The following is a 24,589-nucleotide window of genomic DNA, read 5'->3' as shown; positions in this document are numbered from 1 at the left end:
ATCTGCAAATCATTGCTCTTGATATTTTTCACACTATCTGCTATTTTAGATTTGGTACGGTACTAATCTGACAGAAGTAGCATGGTGTAGGTAGTGGTTTAGTATTATAGCTCAATCGAGTCCATCTCTCGTGGCTTGTATCGGGGGCACCGCCCCATTGTATCTCAATCAAACTGCTTGTCAGTTCCGTTCAGATATGGGTTGAACGAGTCACAAAGTAACTTCTAATCTTTTTTTCTGGCTTTTTTTGTAAAGCTTATAACAGTCACTCTATTGTGTGTAGCGCTTTCAAAACCTGGATTGTCAAAACATATAACGTACTCACTAACTCAACTCCTCTCCACCAAATCACAAACTCCAACTCCAGACTTCTCCATACATATTCCACAACTCCTTTCTCCTTAATCTCCCTCTACAGAACCACACATCCTCTCACGAAACCCTCTTCCGAACCATCCCTGCATTAGCGCTCTCCAAAACTCTCCTCCTCTTCATCCCAGAAGAACTTCTCACCCTCCTCCATATCTCCCTCTTAAACCCTTCAACCCAATACCCCGTCCTTCCAAGCGCATCTCCATTTTCCTTTACCCTCCTCAATAAAAATTGTAGACACTGCTGCGTAGATCCCCACACCATACATTTATACGCTTTTGGTTTTAACTCCTGCGTTAATCTGAACTCCTCCTCTGATTTCACAGGACCTTTGGAAGCTAGTGATGCACTCTTCGAGTCCTGGGGTTCTTTTCGACGGAGTTGTAGTAAGCTGCAACTGATCTCATCAGCCATTCCTTGCAGCTGTCCAAACGCCAATTCGATTGTGGGTTTTCCGGACAGGATTCGTGAGCTTTGAAGTGTGTAGGCTTTTTTGATACTCTCTTCGTTGTGCGTGGCGAGGAATAATTCTGCGCGCGGATATGCCTCTTCTTTTTCTTTTTCTTTTCCCATTCCCCCTGTCCTCTCTCTAATTGCAGTATTTTTCTCGACATCTATCCCCGGATACGATAGACTTAGCAAACCAGCAGCAATTCCATTATAGGCCTCATGTGTCTCTTCAATACTTCCCCATATCAACTCCCGCTTCTCGGTAGCAATGTACGCACCCCTGACTAATTTTATGCCCAGCACCCAATTCTCTTTCTGTGCGAGCTTTAAACATCTCAGGATATTCGATGGGGTGGATTTTAAATATGCTTGCATGGTTGTGTAGAGTAATGCTTGGGATCCGGTGTTGTAGATGCGCATGAGATCGATAGTCCATGACTCGATAGTGTGTTGTAAGTCTTGTTGTTCTGCATCGAGCCAGATACGCGCGGATTGGGAGGCGGCGGTGCGGAGGAGTAGATGCATGGATTGGAGGAGGAGGGGTGGTGGGGGGAGGGAGTTTTGGAGGGCGTGGAGGACGAGGGGGCCTGCGCCTGAGAATCTAGGGGTGGGAGGTTTAGTGGGTTGATTGTTGGGATTTGGAATATTGATGCTGTTATTGATGTTCAAGAGAGAGAGGGAAATCTTACTTGAGCGATAGAAAATCTCCAGGTTGTAGCAAAGAAAGGGTACTCATGAGTCCATCTCTCCATTCCCTAATAGCTCGCTCCCCTACCTCCTCGCTCACCCCTGATACGTCTCCGCCCACTTCTCCCCCAGAAACATTAACTTCCCTCGCATATCCCAATATCACCCCGCTAAATCCCAGTCCCTTCATCTCTTTCACCCGAGCTCTCACTTGAGTAGCATTTTCCCCGGCAATGAAATGATCGTAGATGAATTTTCGGACGATCATATGCAACACTGGATTTCTATCGGGATTTAAGATCGTGGAGCTGGAATTTGCGAGTTTGTTGAGAAGAGGAAGGAAGAACTTGATGATTTTTGGGGAGGCAAGAATGGAGGTTATGAGGTAGGATTTGAGGAGGAGAGGAAGCGGCATTATGGAGAGGGGTGGAAGTTCGGAGGTTGGAGAAGTGCTGAAGGGAGGAGGGGTGGGGGTGGGTGTGTGTGGAAACCCATTTTGAGGAGAGATAGTTGAGGTAATGGATGAATAGTGTTTGAGAGATGGTATGTGATATCTCTTTGGTGTAAGTGAAAGAAATCTAGAAGATCGTCGTAGGAACATTTCAATGAAGGTAGGTAGCACACTCGAGATAAAAAGAAAGACCAAGAGATCAAGAGTCTCGAAGTAAACATTACCTGGGTCCTACATAGTATAAACCCTGTGATATATCCGGAAACTATCACTTATCAACCTGATCGTTCTACACAACAGTTGGTTCGTGTATCACCGGGTGTATATTGGCATGCATCGAGGCATCCACCTCGTAATGGCACTTTGACCCCGCATATCGATATCATAGTATTGCCTTATCGGGAGGGTGGGTCCTTATCGTTTAGTTTATTGTGACATTCATATGCATAAGTCCAGAATAGGAATCTGGATTTGAGTGGTAAATGGATTATAGAGCACAGATCGACTCGGCGATCCTTTGGCTCCTCGCTTTCCGTGATAAGGAGTACCGAGGGGGGTATGCCTAGACATCTTATTCTTGAAACAGCCAGGGTAGTTGGTAAAAGAAACGTGTTGGCGAACCTTACGTCGAGCCACTTTTGTTTGCCGATCATTATCATTCGACTCCATCACGTCAAACAATGTTGAAGAGAAGGAATCTTCAGGGTAGCTGTTGGGAGGCAGAGTGAAAATAAAGTAAGAACTATCTTTTATTTCAATCGAAGTCTTAGAGTGTATACTTTGCGCCTTTCGGCCAGCCGTCTGTCACGCCCCTAGAATATTAGTGTCATGAATTAGAAGAAAATATCCGAGGAACTATAGATCTAGGTCGGTAAAAACTTCGATAAAAATTTGGTCTATTTAGACGATGTTCTATTCTACTGAAGCCCGAGCTCCTTTTATCGGATTTATATCTTCGTTCAGTGAAAAGTAGAGCAAGAAATAAATGGCATGAGTGCTTCAAAGCGTCCAACCTCAAGCAAAATATCGTGTCGGATCACCAAGCGTCAAACCAGTCCCCAATAAAGACAAGAAATTATTTACTTCTTGCCCATATTCAATCCGTGTTGAACCGAATCAATGGTCGCATCACAGTATGTTGATCGGACACCGCCTTTCTCAATAGTTTTCAGACCTTGAATTGTGGTACCCTTGGGAGATGAAACCTTCTCTCTGAGAACAGCAGGATGTTCACCATTCTGTATCAACTTTGCGGCTGCGAGCATAGAACCAGCCAAAATCTCAGTGGCGGTATCTCGTCTCATCCCTTCGGAAACAGCACCGTCGAGGATTCCATCAAAGGCAGTGAGGAACCATGCTGGAGTGCAACCAGCAAGGACACCTGCAACTTGGAATACATTGTCGGGTACATATGTATATTGACCAATACTTTGAAAGATCCATTTCATAGCCTCTTCGTATTTTGGAGAAATGGTCTCCGATCCAGTTGAGATAACGGTTGATGATTCCTTGATTTGTGCACCAAGATTTGGCATGCTTCTAACAAATGCGCACCCTTTTGTGTCTGAGCTACCTTTGAACGCAAAATCCTTCAACTGCTCAGTTGTCGATCCTGCCAAGACTGAGATGACAAGTTTGTTTGTTAAAGCATCACCAACACCAGGAGCTCCGAGAACTTCCTCGGCCATATATGGCTTGCATGCCAGAATGATAACATCAGCCAATTGAAAAGCTTTTAAGTTGTTATCATAGAAGACGGCGAGTCTGTCTGCAGCCTTGGATTCTTTTGATGCCGAGTATACTCTGGAAGCTGAAGCTTCTGACTTGGTACAAGCAATGATATGTGAAACTGGTGTGTTATTCCTTGCATCTGGCAGTGAATTGGCAGCAAGAATACCAGTAAGGATAGAACTACCCATATTTCCTGAACTTTGTGAGTGACTTTCCTTTTCATGTAAATTTTCTGACTCACCACATCCCACCACTGCGGCGACTAAGTTGTTGTTCTTGCTTGAATCTCTGTTCTTGATCCATTTTTCTATGTCTCCCAATGTTGAGTTAACATTTGGGTCACTGCTGATACCTCCGGGTCCGTTTTGCACAGCCATGATGTCAATATTAAGGAAAGAATTGAGGTTCTGATGATGTTGAAATCCGAATATCAATTTGAAGGAGACACCAAACCCACAGAAAATGTGGGGACTTAAGATTAGTCAGCAAATATTTCTTAGCGTTGTATCTCAACACTTTGATAATTATCGATCTTTTCTTTATTGTAGGCTTGGGTGATCGATAACGAATGTCATCTCACACACATTGAATCCACCAAAGAAGATACTGTATTCATTCCATCCTTGAATGGTCTGTTGAATGCCATCGATTAATACTGGGTGTGTTGTAAGCTATGTCGCGGCATTGGTATGCTTATAACATGTCCACCAGTGTCTCCCATTTAAGGTTACCACTGTATCTGGTTTGAGATCCGAGTATGCTCAGATTGCATCTTCATTGAAGATGAAGTACAGCTTCGTCGATACCAAGGCACACATACCAGTCTCGATAGCTCAGCTCGAAGATTCACAGGATAGATTATGATGTATTGCTCTACACAGGAACACTCTTGAAGCTCTTGAAGTCTCGAGAGTTGCAAGGTCTTTCCTTATCTTCTAGTTTTAGATGCAGACGTTCAACTTAGTTGGCTGGAGCTAATACATGATATGCATCAAGTTTGTTCCTGTTGTAAATCCAATATACGCTCCAAATCCATCACAAATCGTCCTCTGATTACAACTGCTTAGTCCCAGTTTAGGTCGACATCCTCGCCTTTAACCATGCTGCCATAGCCTCATACATCTTTCCAAAAGGTCTTCCCATCATAGTTGGTGAATCCTCCAAAATCGAATGTGTAATTTTATGCTGTGCAACAGCTAAATATCTTTACCCCTCTGGATATTTCTCTAACTCCTCTTTGGTGAAAATACCTGGAAGATTCTTTCCATCAGCCGCAATCACCTTGTCTTTTTCTTAGAATAAACGATTGTATTTGACTTTCTATTCGCCATCTTCGATAATTTACCAGAAGATAAATCGGCAATCACATTCTACATCGATTAGGGTATCCTAGATAACGAATCGTTGAGTAATTGTGGCCTTCATTTTTCCAATGGCTCGACCAAGAGGAAGGTTGAGGTCGACCAACGTTCCATTTTCGCGGTGCATGATAAAATCTACGTTCTTTCTTCCTTCCTTGGATACGCTGATAAAATCATCAATGGCCTTCTCTCCACTCCATGCTGTTCTCTTATCAGTATCTTCCTTGGTGTGAAAGCCTAGAGATTTTATGTAATTACTTACAAGTCCAGATCTTAGCACCCTCTTTGGTGAATATACTTCGATAATTTGTCCATTCTGACGCATCACGGTACAAAGGCCAACCTTTACATAACTCAGAAACGCGGAAACGAGTAAGCATCTCGTCGTGCGTACCATTGAAATGGTTATAAACCACCAGCTGGGTTTCCTTTTTTGTGATTTTATATACCATATTTTGAGAAGCTGAATAAGTTTATTTGATAATTCCAAGATGTTGGAAAGTATAGTCGATATATTCCTCTTTGAGTCATCGAACGAAACACTCACCTCTCCATGTTATATATCACCACGAAAACTCTCCCGTCGTTATAGTTGTGACAAATTATCAGGAGACTTCAGAAATACGACTACCAATCCGCCCTTAATGCTCGGCATATCGTATACACCGTGAAAACATGAATTCTCGAGAAAATTCAACTGTGTATGACATCACCTCCACAAACTCCATCCATTTTCCAGACAGTCAAATTTAAATTATGGCAAAAGACCATTCTAAAAAGGTTGTGACGTTACGTTTAACCAACGAATATCATCTGATTTCACGTACCGGACAGAAACTAGCTAGCCGGTAGCTAGTTGGTGGCCCAAAAATACGCAAGCTCTATTTAGCGTTGATGGGATGATCGGTCCCGAAACCTCGGGACCACTAGGCTCAAACCTATTTTTGGCCAGATAATTTTCTTCGAAAGAGTTCTACTTCTGGAAATTGTTCATTCAGGGCGAAAATTGCATGTTGCTTCGTATATTTGTTGTAAACTTAACATGTACAATAAGATGGACCAGTAGTTTATCCCCAAAATTCTTTTCATATTTTATATCTATCGTGCTTAATATACACTTCCTCATATCCGAATCAATCAACTCTCAAAACCATACCCTTCAATCACTTCTTCAATTCAAAAACCAAAATCAGTACAAAAACAAAAGAAAATGCCCTCTAGCACCTGGAAGCCCAACTCTTCACACCATTCTCCCCATACTTATCTAAACACAAACAACCAAACGAACCCCACTTTCCTCAAACGACAAGACCTAAAATCCTCTTCCTCCAGTAGGCTTCCCAGTACCGACTGGCACGGGATCTACACTAACACTGCTACTAGCCGGTCCATAAGTATTGATCAGAGCGGAACTTGAGGTAGCCTGGCCTTCATTATTGTACATGGTTGTGAATGTTCTTGGAACAGTTTCTGGCTTATCGGTGAAAACGATAGAAGTCTTGATAGGTTCGGTAGTATTGATTGTTTTGGTAGGTGGTGTATCCGGCTTTTCGGTAAAGTGTTGGGTTAGTTTTCCGGTGAAGTAATCAGTGGGTTTAGCTATTACTGTTTGTTCGGGTCCGTCAAGCTTGCCAGTGAAGTGCTGAGTTGGCTTAGCCGTGGCGGTTTGAGCCGGCTCAGTATCCGGCTTCGCAGTGGAATGCTGTGTTGGTTTTGCAGTGGCGGTAGGTGCAGGTGTCGGATCAGGTTTTCCAGTAAAACCTCCAGTTGGCTTTCCATGTTCAGCTCTCTCCTCCAATTCGACTCTCACATCCGCTAATCTTCCCTCTATCTCCCAATCTAAATCCAAATCAGCAAAGTCCCTATCCTCTAGTTCCTCAACATCCCTCTGGCCCTTTCCCTTCCCCTTGGCCTCTGGATTCTTAGGAGCATGCGTAGTAGAGACCTGACTACTCTGCGCCGGCCCGCCCTCGCCCCCCTTCACTGTCTTAGTAGCATGACCCTGTCCATCCTGTTGCTCACCCTTCGTGGTAACAGGTTCTGGCTTCTGCGTAGGCGCAGGAGTGGGAAAAATGGAAAGTTTTGTAGGGTCAATGATGGGAATAGAAAGCCAAGTAGGCTTGGCGTAAATGTTCTGGTTTTCAGGTATTTTGGTTGTAGCTGGGGCACCTTTTGCAGGCTCAGGGTCGGCGAAAGGAAGGGCGAGGGAAAGGGGAGCTGCGATGGCGAACGTGGCGATGAGAAAGATTCTATAGTGAGAGGTTAGTTGTAATCTGTGGTTGTTAAGTGCAGGAAAGGAAGATGTACTGGTAATGCATCTTGAAGATTGTGCAAGTTTAGCGAGATGTGGAATAAACGTGGTATCTTGGAATCTGAAGCGAATGAAAGAAGATTTTGATGATTGTGCAAGCGATAGGAACTGGAAAGAGTGGAATGTATTGGAATGAAGGAATAGAGTGCGTTGTAGATTTCATTCTTCGACAATGATATTTCAATCTACTTATACCTTTCCACAACCACTTCACCACATCAAGCCTCGCTCTCAATCCAACGCCATCATCTCTTCAACTCCCAATCAAATAACCATCAATTCCATCTCGCCTCCCATCTCATCGGCTCTCACCCACAACTTCAAGACACTTATTCCTCCCCTTGACTTTCCTCAACGCCCCTCAACGCCTCTCAACGCCTCTCGATTCCATCTCCCAAATCAACAGTTTCTCAAACTTAATCTTGTATCACAGTACGAGCGCGACACTTGACTCATCGATCATTGAACTCCCACGCAACTTGGTTCAACGATGCATCGATGCATCAATCTACAACCTCTCTCCAATCTCGGAGACAGAACCCCAAATTTCTGACTAAACCAAGATCGAGGCGTTCAACCACATGTTTCAAAAAATTCATCATCAATCTCCCTTCCCCCTCTGCCTTTCCATTCTCATTCTCATTTCCTCCTCCCATCGCAAATCATCATTTCTAATCTTCTTATCCTCGCCTAACCCATCCCATCTCCCCCTCTATCACAGCAAATCACCCCCCCGCCCCCAACCCTTCACCCTTTTCATATCTCTCATTTCCTCATTCTGCAATTACGATTTGCAATCTCCAGCATCAATCTCCCTCAATTGTCACGATTAAGAATACACACCCTCAAACAAAAGCTGAAGATCCCTCAGGAATCCTTACAAAATTCAATGCAACATGCACCATGCTGACTCAAAACTTGGCGGCATGTAAGCAAGCGCAAGCGCGAGTCAAACTGAAAAAATAAATAAAATCATAGGGCTGTCACGAGATGTGGCTGCTTTGTGTGTTTCAACCTCATTTGTTGTTTAATTTCCTTACTATTTTCTTAGGGTTCTTGGCTTGAAGGTTTGATTACTCATTTATAATAGTTTGAATGTGTATGCTTTGGGGGGCTAGTTGTTTTATGAGGGAGAGAAATCGTTTAGTGGATTTGTGCACTCATAATTGCAATCATCACAATTTCGTATCATGTCCCAATCAATATCTTTGGATTATCTCTACATAATCAATAACAGGTACACCAGGTACAATCCCTTTCAACTATTGATAATTAATTCCAACGGTTGCTCTGCGCGTTATCTATAATACCACATACGGTTCAACTCCATCTCAACTTCCGAGGCTTTGTATCGAGGTCTTTTGACCAAGAACGAATTCACCGCCCTGATCACCAGGTGTTTGTCTTCCCCTGGCCAGCTCCAGGCCCTACCAAATCTCCTGTCGAAAACTTTTCGCATCCTTCGTACGGTATCTTTTCTAACTTCCTCACTCTTACCTAACCGTGTCAATAGGAAATGGATCACCTGACCCGAATCTGAAGCGTTGGGGAAAAGAGAAATTCCAGACGCCGCTCCGTCGATTTCTGATCGGAACTCCTCATCCAACCTCTTAAGCACATGTCTGCATGCAACGAGAACTCCGTGCCAATCGAAGTACAGAAAGAGGGATTCTTTTTCCATCAGTCTAGTCATAGCTCTGAGAAATTCAACTTTCTTCCATTTGCTTGGTTCCTTGTCTAAAAACTCCAGTTCCATTCTGTCATTTAGATCTTCAATACAGTTAGAGAAATTGCTGGGCACCTCATCTGAAGGTGGAGGAGAAAGTTGGTTCCCGGGGAAGATGGTCTTCAAACTGAGTAGTAGCTCATCCAATTTGTCGCTGTGCATTGCGATAAACAAACTTTTAAAATCAGCCGAGCACCCATGATGATCACAATATTTCAGAAAACAGTAAGTGCGGTGAAAGTATTTGGCAAGCCTCGAAATACGCTTCAACCCTAGCGCTGTTGGATATCGCTTTTGAATCTTTTTCTCAAAGCTCACAACATAGTCATTCGAATTGGAAGGCTCATCCCTTTGATTGAATAATTGATCCACTGGTTGTATCAAGATGAGAAATTCCATATCTTTCCACTCGGGATATTCATCCAAATCTTTCCGCGACTCTTGACGAAGTGCGTTGTAAAGATGTATACAGCTAATTGTACTAGGTTCAAAGGCTGCATGATGAACTCCCGCTTCATGATATCTTATCGTGTTTCCAAAGATCAACAGCCCACACATAATAGGATTCCGGCGTAGATAGGAGAATTTCTCATGGTTTTTCTTTGAAATTGGCGGGGGATGCTTCTCCCAGTCATCGGACTTAGGGTCAAAATTCGGACTCATCCAGTCTTTCAAGTTGTACCTCCACAGATCGTTATAAAGTGCATACGTTACAAAATGTAAACAATTCAACTTGTGAAGCCTTTCTGTCATGATGTAATTGTGCAGAAGCTGTAACATATGACTAGAAAACAAAACAGCCTCATCGTGGCAATGTACTACTTCCTTCCCCAGAATGAACCGAATGTCGCACATGATCTGTGCCGCGAAGACTAACCATATTGGAATTTTTTTATTCTTTAGAAACTCCTGGATACCATTCGTGAACTCATCTGGATAATAGTTCCTACGATCGTGTTTATCCATCTCTTTCTTGAGGTGCCAGACCTCATAAAGTAATTCGTGTAAGATGTTGCGATTAAGATCAATCTTATCTTCCAAGGTGAACTTCTTGTTATCTTCCGGCGCGACCAGTCGATGAATAGGAATTCTTTGGTGTTGATCCACTGAGAAATCTCCACGCCATTCAGATAGTATCGACCATGTGGTGTAGCACAGATAGTCCTGCACAAAACTTGTTAGCAAGGAAGACAATTGGACATCATCAGATAATCGTTGTGTCACTTGTGTGATCTGAACGACTTCGATTCGAATGAATGATGGATTTTCTCGTCTTCTCCAAAGTACCGAGTGTGTAAATGTGAAACACTTTGCACAATTGATAGTAAGATGCACTAACCTCAATTTTAACAACAGCATTATGCTCTTGGCTGTCCTTACTTTCATCATTGAAATGCATCAATTCGTTGAAGTCAGTGGCGCCTGCTTTTTTGATTTTCTCCATCAACTTGTTGACATCCGGATACATGATATTTGCAATGCTTTCATAGCTTTGTTTACCACTTGGTAGATTGGAAAGCAAAACTTTCTCGGACTTCTGGAGAATTCCCATTGCTAGATTCGTGATAAATGAGACGTTTGCTAGACTGAGAAGTTCGATTGAGTAGTCGCTCCACTGTTCGAGTAGATAGGTTCTCATGGTACTTATACCTTTGAGAAAGAAGTAAACTCTCATGTATTCGTCGAATGGATCGGAAGCATCTGCTTCTAATCGCGTGGTTTGTTCCTTTATCGGTATCTCAATTTTGTTCTTTCCAATCATTCCACTCTTTGGATTTTTAGCATTCTTTCCTTTCTTATTTGCCTTTGGCTTTCTGTAATTTCTTGCACGACCGCCAGTTGAATTTATCTCTCCATCACTATCCGAATCCGAGGATGATAGGTTAGTACTTTCAATCTCCAAGCTACCGAATTGGTTGTTGGTGACTCCTTCATCGTTGGTGATCTCCGAATCAATTTGGGTTTTCCGATTAGCCTCATCATCCAGTGCCACATTTCGGTCCTTGGAGTAGAGATCCTCGAATAGTTTCAATATCTCTTGCAACATTTCCAAATAATGCATGTGGCCTTCATCTGCCTGGTTGTTACGTCCATACCATTCCGCTGCCTCCTTGCGTTTAGATATAACTTGAGCTAGATCGTCTCGAACGTTACTTGGTAGCTCTTGTTTCTCGCTAGTGACAACCTTGGTAAGTCTCCTGATGTATTCAAGTCGAGACATAGAGCCAGGGGACTTGAGATCTTGTTCTATTGCAGATGCTGTTTTCACGAGCCACCCGAAAAACCTCTTTTCCAGCTCTTTGTAAGACTTCCAAGTATCGAAGATGGGAAATCGGTGAGCCATAATTAAGTATCTTGAAGATACAAGTAAAGTATGTATGAGTCTTCCAAAATTGATTATAATGCTGCAAGCCAATTGAAGATTGCAAGTTGTCAAGGGAATGAAAATGAATTTCCAAAGCACTTCTTGTAAACAAAACTTAGCAGGGAGCAATTAACGCCTTCCCATTACCAATACGTATTGCAGATTAAGGAAGTAACGACTCACTCGAAGGGTTCATGATATCCACGTGATTTACGAAGGTAAATACATAAACGAAACTTACACTGCACGCCCTCGACGTTCCATTTAGGTGAATACTTACTAATCGATAAGTGATCTATGAAATCCTGACATATGATATGCCGTGTATGCGCATGATCTTGTCTTAATGAGCAACTAACATCGCTCACAACGTGCCCAACTATCGACTGATGAATCGAATCACTTATTGATCAGTCAATTGCTCATGTGATTCTCGACTGACGAGTCGAGCTGTTTGAGAATGCAGCTTGAAATGCGAGGCAGTTCATTCCAAAGCTAAATATTAGCCAGGGAGGAGATGAAAATCCTAGACTAGCATAGGTTGGCAATAGTTATTCTTTTCCTGCTTTTTGGGTGTAATAAATTGATAACGGGGCAAGTTTTCAATTCAGCGTGGCTGTTACCATTGAAAAATCTGTATATGAGATCACGAAAGGTAGGTTCTGAGAATCATGTTTGCTGGAGGTTACTCACAATCACTAACATCGCCATGTTATCACAACACTACAATCTTCAAGCAATGTTAGAGATGCAACATAATTAAATTCAGAACAGAGATTTCGTAGTAAAGAATATCAAATGAAATGTACGCAACAAAAACTTCAAACAAAATCATTGCCAATTAACCGCATGCTTTCGGACTCAACCAAATTTCTCAAACCATGAACCACACAAAACAATCGCAGTGCAAACAACATCCCTCAACATTCATGTCCGAACCAAGGAAAAGATTCTCTGCCAACTTGACCAGCTCCCTCAACATTCATGTCCGATCCAAGGAAAAGATTCTCTGCCAACATCACCAGCTCCCTCAATCAAACACCTCTCAACACTTCTTCGGAAACTTCTTATAATCCCTAACAAACGGGACCAAAGCCGGAACCTTCTGCTCTCCAAAAAGAGGCTTACGAGCCAATGCATCCGCCGACGCATTAAATTCTTTCTTCACCTGCCAAAACCAAACCGGAATATGAAAGTGATTGAACTTCGAGATCAAAGCGTCCAGCTCTCGGAATAGCTCTGCATTAACAACCGGCTTGCCAGTCGAGGTCTTGAATCCATTTTCCTTCCACTTGTAGATCCAATCCGAGAACCCATCTACCACATACGGCGAATTGGTAATGATGAGGATCTTAGAAATTCTGGGTGAGTCCTCATCGCCGTCATCATTTCCACCCCGGTCGATAAAAGCATCCAAGACATTCTCGGCCATTCTCAAAACCGCACGCACAGCAACTAACTCAGCTACTTGAGTCGTCTGCGGGAGATTCTCATCGAGAAGCTTCGAAACGCAACGAGGTGTCGTGTCACCCACATAAACACCATATGCAGCTCGAACGCCTTCTTTTCCGTTGTCGCTGCATGCGCTGTCGATGGCAGCTACATGCGATCCTTCATCAATAGTCACTTCGCCGTCCGCATTGCGAGATTTGAATTTGAGAGCACCGCAACAGCCTAGTGCGCCGAGAATGTCGGCTGGATTATCGACGTAAAACTCGTTGGTTTCTGGGTTGAAGCGACGTTGGAAGACAGCTTCATGGCTGAGTCCGTTGTACCTGGTAGTGCAGTCGCACTCGATGTCGCGGCTCATGACGACTGAAACTTTAACGTAGACCATGGTTGGCAAGTTGTGTGTTGTGATCTTGTGATTTCCTTTGAAGTGCTGGATTTTGATAGTTGATCAGTTCTGGGAATCAGTGCTTTATAGGCAGCAGAATTGTAAGTAGTCGAATGTTTCTTCCATTTTCTTCGTGGAAGCTCTTCAGAGTTCTATTTGGTCTCATCTCACTGTGTCTCTTAATTCTTTATTCGGTCTCATCTCACTCTGTCTCTTAATTCTTTATTCACAAACGCAAATCTATCAATTTCATCCACAGCATACGTATGCGACTGCCCAAACCCCTATCCATAAAGATCATGGCTGTGAGATCTTTCCCTGAGGCTGGAACAGCAGGCTTGAAACAGGGGTTCTCTTCTCTTTGTTCTTTACAGAGATGAGAATCATGGCTGGCTTCTCTTTCTGCAGTTACTCCTCAAATGAAAGACTGCTCTCAATCATTATCTCAGCCATAGATCCAAGAACGTATCACCATCTGCAGCTCAGAGTCAAGCCAGTATTCTGGAATATTCCACTTTACATTCACGTCGCTCTCGTTCGAAAGTGTAGTAATGAGGAAATTTCAAACTGGAACATCTCAGCCACCATTTCTGCCCAACACGAAAAGACACTTCTAACTGTCACGATGATTCAACTTCGCCGCAACTCTGTCTATTGATAAGTTACTTGGAAAGACAGATAATTTTTTAATTTCTGGTTCAAGCACGATTTTCAATATTGACACGGACCATTGCATGCGTCACTACATATCGAATGATGCACCAATGCATAATAGTGAATTTTTAATAAATTTCTATAGAATATAGTAAGATGACAAATGAAAAGTATGAATATACTAGTAGTGTTGATATATAACAAAATTTACATCGAGTAAAGAAACAGGATATTATGTTGGCAAAAACAAAGGAAAATGGTGGAATCACAACTGCCATTACAGCCGCACACTAACTCTTCATCTCTCATCCCGATCAAGCACGATCAATATACCCCGTAAATCTGCATTCAAGCCCTCACACCCTTCGTCGTCTCGTAACGATCCCTTCTTCTCAAACTCCCCCAGACAGTTCTTTTCCTCTCCATCCCCCTGATATTCTCCCCCACAACTACATCTCTCCCCATCACTCTAGGTTTCTCCTCCCTAGCCACCTTCTTCGCATTTTCCATAAATTTCTCAAATTCTCCATCTCTCGAATTTCCAGAATCAGAGCATTGTTTTGTGACCGTCATAGAAACTCTCTTGATCATCTCCCCCGTCGAGTATGGCGCATATTCAGAGTACGTATATTCGGAATAACTATACTCGTCATAACCTCCACAATCCATCATCAAATTAGGTACGTCGAACATCTTCAAGTAATCGGGTCTCTTGGATCGACGCGGTGTTTGGGCACGTTTCTTCTCCTCGATCAAAACTGGAGCGTTGATTTGAGATCGCAATGTATCGGGCTTAGGAGCGTTCTTCACACGACTCGGACTGGCTTTGATGGGTAGAAATTCTATCTCGTAAGGTACAGTTCTGATAGTTGCCATAGAATTTCGGGGTTCGGAAGATGTAGGAGAAGGCAAAACGGAAAGAGGAGCTTCATTTGACACATGTGATTGTCTTCGATTTGATATCGTTGAATTGCGTTTCGCGTTCTTTACAGTCGCGCTCCTGCCTATGCCTGGAACGGGTGCCTCGGTGCTCCCTAACGTGTAATATGTTTTCGAGCGCGTGCTGCTTGAGCGTTTGACCTTTGGAACTAGACCCATTTGTTCAGAAAGATCAACCCCTTGTGTTTGGGAACGAGTAGGTGTGGGGCGTGATGACTTGAAGTCTGAGAGAGAGCGCCTGAGGGAAGATAAACGTTTTGGGGTAGTGTCATCGGGTCCCTTGCGGACGAGGAGGGGGGCGACAGTATCATGGGTAGTTTGGGATGTTATCTCATAAGTACCAGAAGGATCGAAAGAGGGACGAACGGTTGTGGCCATGGAGGACCGAGGTGCATTGCTGTTGCGGGTTTGTGGTCGAACAGAAGCGGTGAAATCGGCTTCAGATTGAAATTCGCTCAACACTGACTTACTGAAAGAAGCAGGATATCGCTCCAACTCGGGTTGAGATTGAGATGCTCTGGAGGTTGACACACGAGAAAGTGCAGGATGTTGAGCTAAATCCACTTCAGGAACCTTATCCAACTTCGTAGGAAAATCCATCGAAGCATTGTAATTAGGCGGCGGTGATCTAACTGCCTGTGCTTCCATTGCCGGAAGATCCGTAGGAGTCCTTTGGTTACTTCGAAGAGTTGAAGTGGAGTATGCTTTCTTGATTGACAGAGGTGCAATACCACAAGTTGATGCTTCTGAATTTGACACTGAGGTGGATGTAGATGCGGATGTATTGGGTCGTCGAAGATCTTTACGGGAGAAATTACTTCGTAGAGGCCTTGGTGAAAGGAGAGGACCAGATGGAGGTGTTTCTGCTACAACTGCCGGATGAAGCTCTACAGGATCCGGGATCACCATTTTGATGTCAATTGGATAGCCTGCATCTTTCTCCATATCATTTCCTGCTTTCTCATTTTCTAATTTTCCATTCTCTACTTTCCTTGCCTTTCTCGAAAATTTCATTGATAATTTCCTTCCAATGGATTTTGCAGCGCGAACAGGGGAACTATCCCGAGACTTGCTCTTGGGTTTCGGCGTTGCAGGTCGGGAATCATTGTAGAGATTGGAAGTGAGGTTGTTGATCATGTCCAGAGAAGTACGTTCTTGAATGATACTACACTTTGTGGGTGTTTCTCTAGTCGTGAGGGCTGGATTGGGACTGGTACTTGGCCGGGTAGCCTTTTTCTTTTTGAGACTTCCAAACATACTGGCTCTAAACAAAACGGACTTCTGAGGCGCTTTATGATCAAGAACATTGAACCTTCTAGGATCTTCCAAAGTTTTTTGACGTTTATGTTGATGCACGGGTCTAACGTTGAGAGCTGGTGTGGTATTGATTGTCGAAGATAGAATATCCAACAACTCTGACTCCGAGTTCTCGACTAAGATGGGTCGATCGTGGAGACGAGGAGGTGCTTTTCGAGAACCAGAGGGCTTTTGAGAGGGGCGTGAGAGGATAGAGCGACTAAGCCGTCGTAATCTTAACGGCCAGCCATCCTCAGCGTTCTCGGTCACAGGAGTGTAGGTGTTTTGCGAATGCATGATGGTGACGGAATGTCGTATGGTCGAGTGAATTGTTGTAGTATTTGAAGGGATGAAGAGAAGTTTTATGTAGATACAGGACTCAGTGTCGAAAGAGAAATGGAACTGTCAAAGCCCACTCTTTTGGTATTTTGAGTTTCGAACAGACAGGCTTAAAGGCAAGATGTTTCCAAGTTTCGGATTGATGAAACAATATTCCAGATTTGACAGGATTCAAGCAATCAAAGAACTCTTGATGGGTTCAATTTGTTTCGGTGACTCGTAAAGTAGTAAACAGGAAACAGGAAACAATAAACAAATAAATAACACGGGGATATTGTAAGTGCGAAAGAGCAATAAATGTATGAAGGTGTAGATAAGATTTGGCTAAGAGCAGATCATTTGATTTACCAGAAATCAAAGTTTAGGACCCGCAAAGCAGCACTACATGCAATGTTAACAGAAAGAAAGTAAAAACAGGTCTGAAAAAAACGTTTGGAAGAAACTCTAAACTCAAAGATGCAGGAACGCACACGAATATATCTTACATGGTCACTGGGGGAAAATTCTTCCCAGCAGCACTTTCATCCGAGCATCATTTCCAGGGACTTCCTGCTTCCCTGCCACTAACACAGAAGTCTGAAGGAAGAACAAAATGCCTTACAAACGACAAAATGATGTGCACTAGCCATGCGTACAATCGTCCCTGCGCAGATCCGAATCTGAAAAAAAGCGTCAAAGCTGCAAACGGCACCCAAAAATGGTGGTGAAAAAATGCAATGCTCGTGCTCATTGATCTATTTGGGACAATTGAGTGGGGCGTGATACTATATAGGGAAGTGAAAGGCAAAGTTTAGACTGAGGTGCTTTGGTGAAATCGTGATATTGATATATCGTGATGCGTTGTGAGGTGTTGTGAAATTTTATTTGGGAGAGAGACCGGGTAAAAGAGGTGCCTTAGGGTGAAAGGAAATGGATTTGAGACAGGTAGTTACGTAGATACTGGGTATAAGGTTAGGATTTGTTCGGAACGACAATGTAAGGTACAATCAAGTGTCGAGATGCTCATCAAAGATTTTGAGCTTAGCGACAGCGACATCGACAGCAATGGCGATAGCGATGGCGACCAACATCACAAGTATTTCTGCGTTCCTGGGAAAGAATTGAAGATAGAGCCAAAAACAGATAATTGATAATCCGGGACCGAAGCATACAGGGACCGATTTCAGAGTCTGACCACGCCAAAATCTCACCAAAGCTCAAACTAATATTTTGGTGTTTCACCATCCAACCCCCCGTTTTTATTCTGAAAAAGTCATAGAATGGTTAGAAATATGTTTATTTTTCCTTCTTCAAATACTCGCCATCCCCAACTCGTGCGCACAGTTCTTTAAGTGCATGGCCAGCCCACTCAAAATCTTCCATTTCGAGATATACTTGTCCACTGTGAGAGAGTGGATTGTTAGTTTGTTGCAGAACACGAGCTTTTAAACATATGATGTGGAAAAGCTTTTATGAAGGTATGAATCACGAATCAAAGAGCAGGTGAATTATCACATACCTTAATCTAGCCCACCATTTGTTGTCCACGAATGCTATGGCGATGAATGTTTTGTATTCCTTTATCAATGTTTCCATCATCCATTGGTAAGCCTGCATTTTGGTATCTTCATTGATCTTGAAGAATGCGTCGATATTTGATGTTCCAATTTCCAATGGTAGTAATACATTGACAAGACAACAATCTGTCAATGTGTTGGTACTATTATCCAGAACCTTGGTACCCAAGATCTTTGCGATCGCTTTACCACCTTCTCGCGATAAATTGCTACAGTAATCCATGATGGCTTCTTCACCACCACAAACTTCCTTGCGCCATTTGATTGCTTCGGCGGTGCAGAGATAGCTGCTGTTGTCAATCGTGCCAACGAATTCGAATTGATTAACAAACACGCTCTTAGCGCTTGGCGGTAACGGATTGAATGGCCTAGGTCCATCAGGAACGAAACCATGTGATGTGGGTAAGGTTGATCTCATTAGATCTTGGTTTCGTTCTGGAACGTAAAATACAGCACAGCCTCGCGGGACAAAGAGCCACTTGTGACAATTGCTGACGAAGAAATCAGGATCAAGCTTTGATAGATCAAGTGAAACGTGACCAATTCCGTGGGCTCCGTCAACGATGGAATACATGCTTTCCCTTTTGCAGATCTCGATGTATTTCTCGTAAGGAACTCTTAATCCAGGAAGTGACCCTACTACATCAAATACAGCAGCTCGAGGGCGTTTGCCTTCTGCTTTGGAGACTTCAATTGCCTTCTCGAATAGTCCAACGAGTTCATCATCCTCGATGGGATATTGGAAGGTAATCTGTCTGGGTTGGACCAGGCCACGATTGGCCTCCGAAACATATCTGATCTATCACATGAGTAAAAGTTAGACTTGATGTTGCATTGTGAACTATCAGTTGATGGCAGTCATAGAGAATTACACTGAGGTTTTTGGAAGTACATACCGTCAAACCACAAGCACCATATATTGTAGAGAAATAGAGAATTTCATCTTTCCCATCCTCATTCCACACCAAATTTCTTAATACAGTATTGACCCCAGTGGTCGCATTTGGTACGAAGACCACAGTGTTAGTTGGAACATTGAGAAGCTTTCCCAATGCTTCTCGTGACTCATTGAGGATTCGAGGGTATGTATATCGGATAAACTCGTCGGGACGAGCTTCCGAATCATCTTGATACTGTCTTTGCTTTTCACGGATGGCACGAGGAATAGTGCCAAAGGAACCTAATTTCGTAAGCTAGGTGATTGGGATTGGAGGCGGGGAAAGGGGAGGGGCAGGGGGGGTTGGGATTTGATGAATATACCATGATTCAAATTCCTCCACCCTGGTTCGAAAAGGAAGTGCTTGGCCATTTCTTTACCAAAAGGCGTTGCTTGATATGTGTCTGAGTCGTTAAGGGAAATTTCCCCCAACTTGGTGTCTAATTCTCCCATTTTGATAACTTTGACGAGAATCGTTGAAGGAATGAAGTGTAGATATTAACAGTGAAGTGAAGAAAACGAGGGGAAAACGAACTCTATTATACTACAAAGTGGAGAACACCAGAGACGCCAGGAAGATGGGCTGAGGAGTCATCGATAACCATTTGGTGGAGAAGCAACAGTGAATGGCCCGGGCTATCACAGTGCGGAAAGATGACAAACGTTCAATACATGACAAAAAAAGCATCGATGACTCTTTTGCCAAGTCAAAACGATCCCAATCCCAATGAAGGTACAAGCCGACTCCAAATATTTGTGCTGAAGATGTGGATTGGAAGATTGTCAAGTAAAAGGCGTGGTGGTCGGGTTTGAATCCCCCCCCCCACCCACTGCATACGCCTATCATAACGATAAGGCTCATAACAGGCCAAACTTCAAGACGCCTCCAGTTCTTCAAGAAACCAATATCAACAACTTCATATAAAGCCCATCTTTCCGATGCTATGCGAGAATGTCAGTCATAAATCCGACACCGGCCAACAAGACATTGAGGAACAGTGCTTGGGAGCATTGAAGGATATCCCGTCACCAAGACGGGTGAAAAGTATCCAAGTGATTTCACATCAACCACCACAAATCGAAAGATCATCTGCCTTAGCTCTATCTCTCGATGGAGCTCTCAAATGTACATCCAAAAATCATTATCTTTTGGATGAATTGGTTGATTTGCCCTGTATAAGGTTATTGGGATTGCTGAATTCTGCAACTCTCTCTTGACAATGATGTGGAAGAGATGAACAGCGTCATGTTCCAATTTCATACTTTGCGCTTTTTGTCCATTGACAACTGCTTGACACAGAAAGATGAAGAAACGAATAGTATGAATACTTCAAGTATTGACAATGGCAGGTTGATATAATCTTACCAACAGTTACATCACAAGTCTTTTTCTGCCAATTCACCGCCTTCACCTGTCACAATTTATATTCAACGCATCTGTCGATACGATCAACGTTCTCTGCCTAGGACGCAAACATCAACGAAATGGCAAACTCTCAAATCTCACAGACTTGACGATGACTTTAGCCTCCAATACGGAACTCGAATTTCTAGAAAGAACTCGAGAATTGTCGACGGCCTCACTTTCGTGCTTTGACACGGACTTGTGCTGCGAAGTATGAGTAAATAGACGCCGCCCCGTTGGATAATGTGGCCCAAACCGAGACCAACCAGCACTTGGCTTTCTCCGACTTCAAGGACGGGAATGTTAGGGGACCGATAAATGACTTCTCAATGTAGAAGTGAATAACTCATCCCACATGATGCGTTGCAGCAAAACCTCATCTTCTGCGACAAGTCCACTTCAGCCATAATCCTAAGTTGAAAGAATTGTCGTTGCAAGATTAACAATTCAAAGCGACCTTTCTGTCAGCTCCACCTCTATATGGAAACATAAATCCCTCATATTGACTAGTTTGGGGTGGGAGATTGAATGTGAAAAGAGTGATTAAGTCGAGACTCTTTTTGAGGTCTCAAAGAACAATTGATGGACTGCTTTTGCTTCGCTCGTCGAAATTGCGAAGATTGGAATAAGATTGGAGAAAACCCCTGAATCCGGATCTCTCAGAAATTCTGCCGAGCAGATTTTGATCAATGTTTGCTTGGTTGAACGACTAGCTAATTTGATCGCCAGATGAGATAGAGTGCTGGATCAAACTTCGAAACGTCAATTCCGATGGAACCTCACAAACTCAATGAGCGTAGTGAGCTTGATGAACTTAGAGAGAAGCCATCGATATTGGTTAAGATTCTTGCAGTCCGTTGAGGAAATACCACGCTACAATCTATGATGGCTAGGGTTGCATGCATAGCCCTAGGGTATTTGTTGGTCTTTTTCGATTTGAATTCTCTGCGCAATGCGGATTACACTTTACTATTAGCTGGATAATTTTACAAGTACCACATAGACTCTATCTCGAACCGTGACTATAAGGTTATTCTAACCTAGAATAGTTGACAATAAGAAGATACTTATGATGACCATCTCGGTTGATCAATTTACGGAACTACTTTCATAGTTCCGGAATGGATTCGAATAGCGATTAATTAAGACCAACCTTATGATAACACTAAGTACAGAACCTTCACTTCTACTCTATTAGGACACTCATGTTCCGATCCTCGTAAGTTAACGAATTAAACGACAAAACTGTCTATGCTGACATGAGAGAACTCGGGGTGGGCGAGAATCAAACATTTAATTTGCAGATAGAAGGAGAAGAAAAGTAAGGCGAAGGAGTCAAGATCCGCTGCTGCAGTCAGCAAGTCTAGAAATCAGCGGGCAAAAAAGCTAGGTTAGTCCTCCAGTTGCTTATCGTCCTGTGATATGCGATTCGATTTCGGAGTTGCATATTTTCTGGGGTAGCTGCATACATCTCGGTACCATGCTGTCGGTATCATACCAGGACCCTGCTAATCTCGATTATAAGCATTGTGCCAGATTGTGCCACTTCTTTCGCATTGCCGTGCCGCAAACTGAGCTGTATAGGGTTGGTGAGATGATAAGACGTAGACGCGCATGCGTTGCAATCAATGTGAGTGTAAAATTTTAATGATAGTAGAAAGATGCAGTCTAATCAAGATTGAGAAGGTCATCAGCTCGCTCGTAAATAGTCTTGGATAACAAACGACTAAGTCAATGTCCAGAACCCGTTAAATTTACAGGTAACATGCTTTTCTTGTAATTATGAAAGTAACGCCTCGATACGAGAATTTATTGTTGAGATAAGATACTAGTATATACAGGGCATGTTTTATGTGATGGTTCAAGACACTTGCAGATGATGGATAGGTCCAAAAGTGACTAGTCTATTTTGAATAACATTTAGAACTGACGGTGATGTCTAGCTTCAACCGTCGAATACCCGGTGTTGGGTTTCGGGTTGGGTTGTCGTACAATTTGAACCATTCAGATTGTGAGAACGGTAGACTTACCGGCTGGTAAATCTGGCATACAAAACCAACTGGATTGACAGCTCCTCTAGTCCTCAATTTACCCCTCGAAGCATCTCACTGTCTTTGTTCTTGTAAAAAATCTTGAATTCGACAATTTGCTACAGTCTCATCATGGCTACAGAAAGGCTCAATAAGTTCCAAAATGCTGTCCAGGCAGTTGGATCGGAGCAACTCCTCCCAAACGCGATCGACCATATCGCAAAGACCGACCCAGGGAGACTGTATGCCGAAATACCATTATCTACAATGACCTTCGATGCAGGGTTTCGGTCGGTCTCATACGCCGACCTTGCAAACGCAGTAAATGGTATGGCCTGGTGGATTCATCGTGCTCTTGGATTCTCAAGCACCTGTGAGCCTCTGTGTTATATGGGGCCTAATGACTTGACACGAAATCTGGTCTTGCTGGGCAATTGCAAAGCAGGATACTCGGCAAGTTTTGAGAATTATGGGTTGAGTTTTATCCGATGATCGCTAACTTCTTGTAGACTTTAATGATGACTCCAAGATTTAATGCTATCGCCCATGAGAATTTTATCAAACAATGCAATTGCAATAAGATTATACTACCTCAAGGGCCTGAATCTGCTGATGAAAGTATCGTCGCCCTGTACGACAAAGTTCTGCGAGCACCTACACTTGAAGAGCTATTTACAGAGAAATTTCCACACTTCACATTTGAGAAATCTTTCCGAGAGGTCAAGACTGAACCGCTGGTAATACTTCATACTTCTGGTACCACTGGCTTTCCGAAACCAATCATCTGGACACATGAGTATGTTGCGGGCTATGTAAAAGAAAGAAGACTCGATCCCCCGAAAGGATTCGAGAGCACCGATAGGCTAATGCTGGGGGGGGGAGACTAATCTGCTCCTTTCCTCCTGCTCATGTAAGAATATCTCAACGTATGTCTCTACTTCTTGCTAAGTATTTCTAGGCTGGTCCTACATGGGTTACTCTACTTTTCACGGTTTACTGTGGTTCAACAATGGTTTACTTGTTATCGGGCATGCTACCAACAGTCAGCATGCTCGTAGACTGTGTCCAACGCAAGAAAGTCGATGCTCTTATGTTAGTTCCGCCTCAAATAGAAGAGCTTGCCATCAACTCTGAAGCTCTCCAAATCATTTCACAGAATGGTGAAACCATGTTCTATGCCGGAGGAGATGTTACCATTGCTGCTGGAGATACTGTTTCTTCAAAGATGAAGCTCGTCACAACTTGTGGATCAACCGAGCAAGGGTTCTGGCATACTATCCATCCAACAGGACCTTGGAATCCAAAGATGTGGAAATATATGCGTGTGCATCCGGCACAGAATTTGACTTTCCGCCACCAATCTGAAGATTTATTCGAAGCAACATACACCCTTAATGAAAGTCTTGACGGGTACAAACAGTCAATCTTCACTATCTTTCCTGAGAACCCTGTATATCCTACAGGAGATTTGTTCTCTCCACATGCAGATGATCCTGAACTATGGCAGTTCCGCGGCCGAGCAGATGACATGCAATCTTTCATCACGGCAGAAAAGTTCTACCCCACACAAATGGAGCGTATTATTGGAGCGCATCCAGGAGTTACTGCTGTTCTATTTGTTGGAACGCGCCGCCCCAAGGGTGCTTTACTCGTTGAGTTGCGAAACCCATCCGAGGACAAAGCTGCCTTTCTTGAATCGTTATGGCCGCTTGTTGAGGAGGCGAATAAACCCGTGCCATACACTGCTAAAATCACTAAAGACATGATCTTAATCACAGACGAAGCACTTCCAATGGCCAGATCTGTCAAGGGTACCATTGAAAGAAGAAGTACAGTGAGACTTTATGAAGAGAAACTTGACCTTTTGTATGCAATTCATGCTTAGAGCTCAATTTTGGTGGTAAATAACCAATTCCCTGTATTGGAGCACCCTGAATATGAATTGTCATGATAGATCCGCATTCTGAAACAGCCCTTAATGAATGCAAAAAAAAAATCATAATGTTTCTTGTTGATATTGTTCGATCAAACGCGTTCAGAACATTCGGTAAAAAATGAGAAGGAATTAAACCTCAGATCCTTTATTAGCCTTACGGGGCAAAACCCTCGGCACGATGATGCACTTCAAAGCTCTGAAACATT

At 43.2% G+C, this 24,589-nt stretch overlaps 9 protein-coding genes across 9 annotated transcripts; 1 reads left to right on the top strand and 8 right to left on the bottom strand.

Annotated features, from left to right (window-relative positions):
• Positions 1–33: 33 nt before the first annotated feature.
• On the bottom strand, positions 34–2,110 carry EAE98_008501 (uncharacterized protein; the record flags this gene model as incomplete). Its single annotated transcript, XM_038956124.1, has 2 exons — positions 34–1,423; positions 1,512–2,110. 2 exons carry the CDS (start codon positions 2,108–2,110, stop codon positions 433–435), a joined length of 1,590 nt encoding a protein of 529 aa, XP_038807583.1. The 3' UTR covers positions 34–432.
• A 929-nt stretch (positions 2,111–3,039) lies between these two features.
• On the bottom strand, positions 3,040–4,068 carry EAE98_008500 (uncharacterized protein; the record flags this gene model as incomplete). The annotated part of the gene is made up of 2 exons (XM_038956123.1): positions 3,040–3,884; positions 3,933–4,068. 2 exons carry the CDS (start codon positions 4,066–4,068, stop codon positions 3,040–3,042), a joined length of 981 nt encoding a protein of 326 aa, XP_038807582.1.
• A 1,012-nt stretch (positions 4,069–5,080) lies between these two features.
• EAE98_008499 (uncharacterized protein) lies at positions 5,081–5,432 on the bottom strand (the record flags this gene model as incomplete). The annotated part of the gene is made up of 2 exons (XM_038956122.1): positions 5,081–5,253; positions 5,315–5,432. 2 exons carry the CDS (start codon positions 5,430–5,432, stop codon positions 5,081–5,083), a joined length of 291 nt encoding a protein of 96 aa, XP_038807581.1.
• Positions 5,433–6,155: 723 nt separating this feature from the next.
• Positions 6,156–8,021, bottom strand: EAE98_008498 (uncharacterized protein). The gene is made up of 2 exons (XM_038956121.1): positions 7,360–8,021; positions 6,156–7,301 (listed from the first exon to the last, which is right to left on the bottom strand). The coding sequence occupies exons 1-2, from the start codon at positions 7,368–7,370 to the stop codon at positions 6,365–6,367; spliced, it is 948 nt and encodes a 315-aa protein (XP_038807580.1). The 5' UTR covers positions 7,371–8,021; the 3' UTR covers positions 6,156–6,364.
• Positions 8,022–8,752: 731 nt separating this feature from the next.
• On the bottom strand, positions 8,753–11,433 carry EAE98_008497 (uncharacterized protein; the record flags this gene model as incomplete). The annotated part of the gene is made up of 3 exons (XM_038956120.1): positions 8,753–8,802; positions 8,861–10,253; positions 10,429–11,433. The coding sequence occupies 3 exons, from the start codon at positions 11,431–11,433 to the stop codon at positions 8,753–8,755; spliced, it is 2,448 nt and encodes an 815-aa protein (XP_038807579.1).
• Positions 11,434–12,499: 1,066 nt separating this feature from the next.
• On the bottom strand, positions 12,500–13,291 carry EAE98_008496 (uncharacterized protein; the record flags this gene model as incomplete). The annotated part of the gene is made up of 1 exon (XM_038956119.1): positions 12,500–13,291. The coding sequence occupies one exon, from the start codon at positions 13,289–13,291 to the stop codon at positions 12,500–12,502; it is 792 nt and encodes a 263-aa protein (XP_038807578.1).
• A 1,002-nt stretch (positions 13,292–14,293) lies between these two features.
• Positions 14,294–16,477, bottom strand: EAE98_008495 (uncharacterized protein; the record flags this gene model as incomplete). Its single annotated transcript, XM_038956118.1, has 1 exon — positions 14,294–16,477. The coding sequence occupies one exon, from the start codon at positions 16,475–16,477 to the stop codon at positions 14,294–14,296; it is 2,184 nt and encodes a 727-aa protein (XP_038807577.1).
• A 1,317-nt stretch (positions 16,478–17,794) lies between these two features.
• EAE98_008494 (uncharacterized protein) lies at positions 17,795–19,465 on the bottom strand (the record flags this gene model as incomplete). Its single annotated transcript, XM_038956117.1, has 4 exons — positions 17,795–17,900; positions 18,018–18,874; positions 18,972–19,255; positions 19,336–19,465. 4 exons carry the CDS (start codon positions 19,463–19,465, stop codon positions 17,795–17,797), a joined length of 1,377 nt encoding a protein of 458 aa, XP_038807576.1.
• A 3,114-nt stretch (positions 19,466–22,579) lies between these two features.
• EAE98_008493 (uncharacterized protein) lies at positions 22,580–24,332 on the top strand (the record flags this gene model as incomplete). Its single annotated transcript, XM_038956116.1, has 4 exons — positions 22,580–22,900; positions 22,957–23,243; positions 23,330–23,357; positions 23,406–24,332. 4 exons carry the CDS (start codon positions 22,580–22,582, stop codon positions 24,330–24,332), a joined length of 1,563 nt encoding a protein of 520 aa, XP_038807575.1.
• Between the last annotated feature and the right edge of the window lie 257 nt (positions 24,333–24,589).

The sequence above is a fragment of the Botrytis deweyae genome (genome assembly GCF_014898535.1).
Source record: "Botrytis deweyae strain B1 chromosome Unknown BDEW_022, whole genome shotgun sequence".
Classification (NCBI taxonomy): Eukaryota; Fungi; Ascomycota; class Leotiomycetes; order Helotiales; family Sclerotiniaceae; genus Botrytis; species Botrytis deweyae.
Note: the sequence above shows the minus strand (reverse complement) of the source record. Positions and strands in the feature narration are given on the sequence as shown.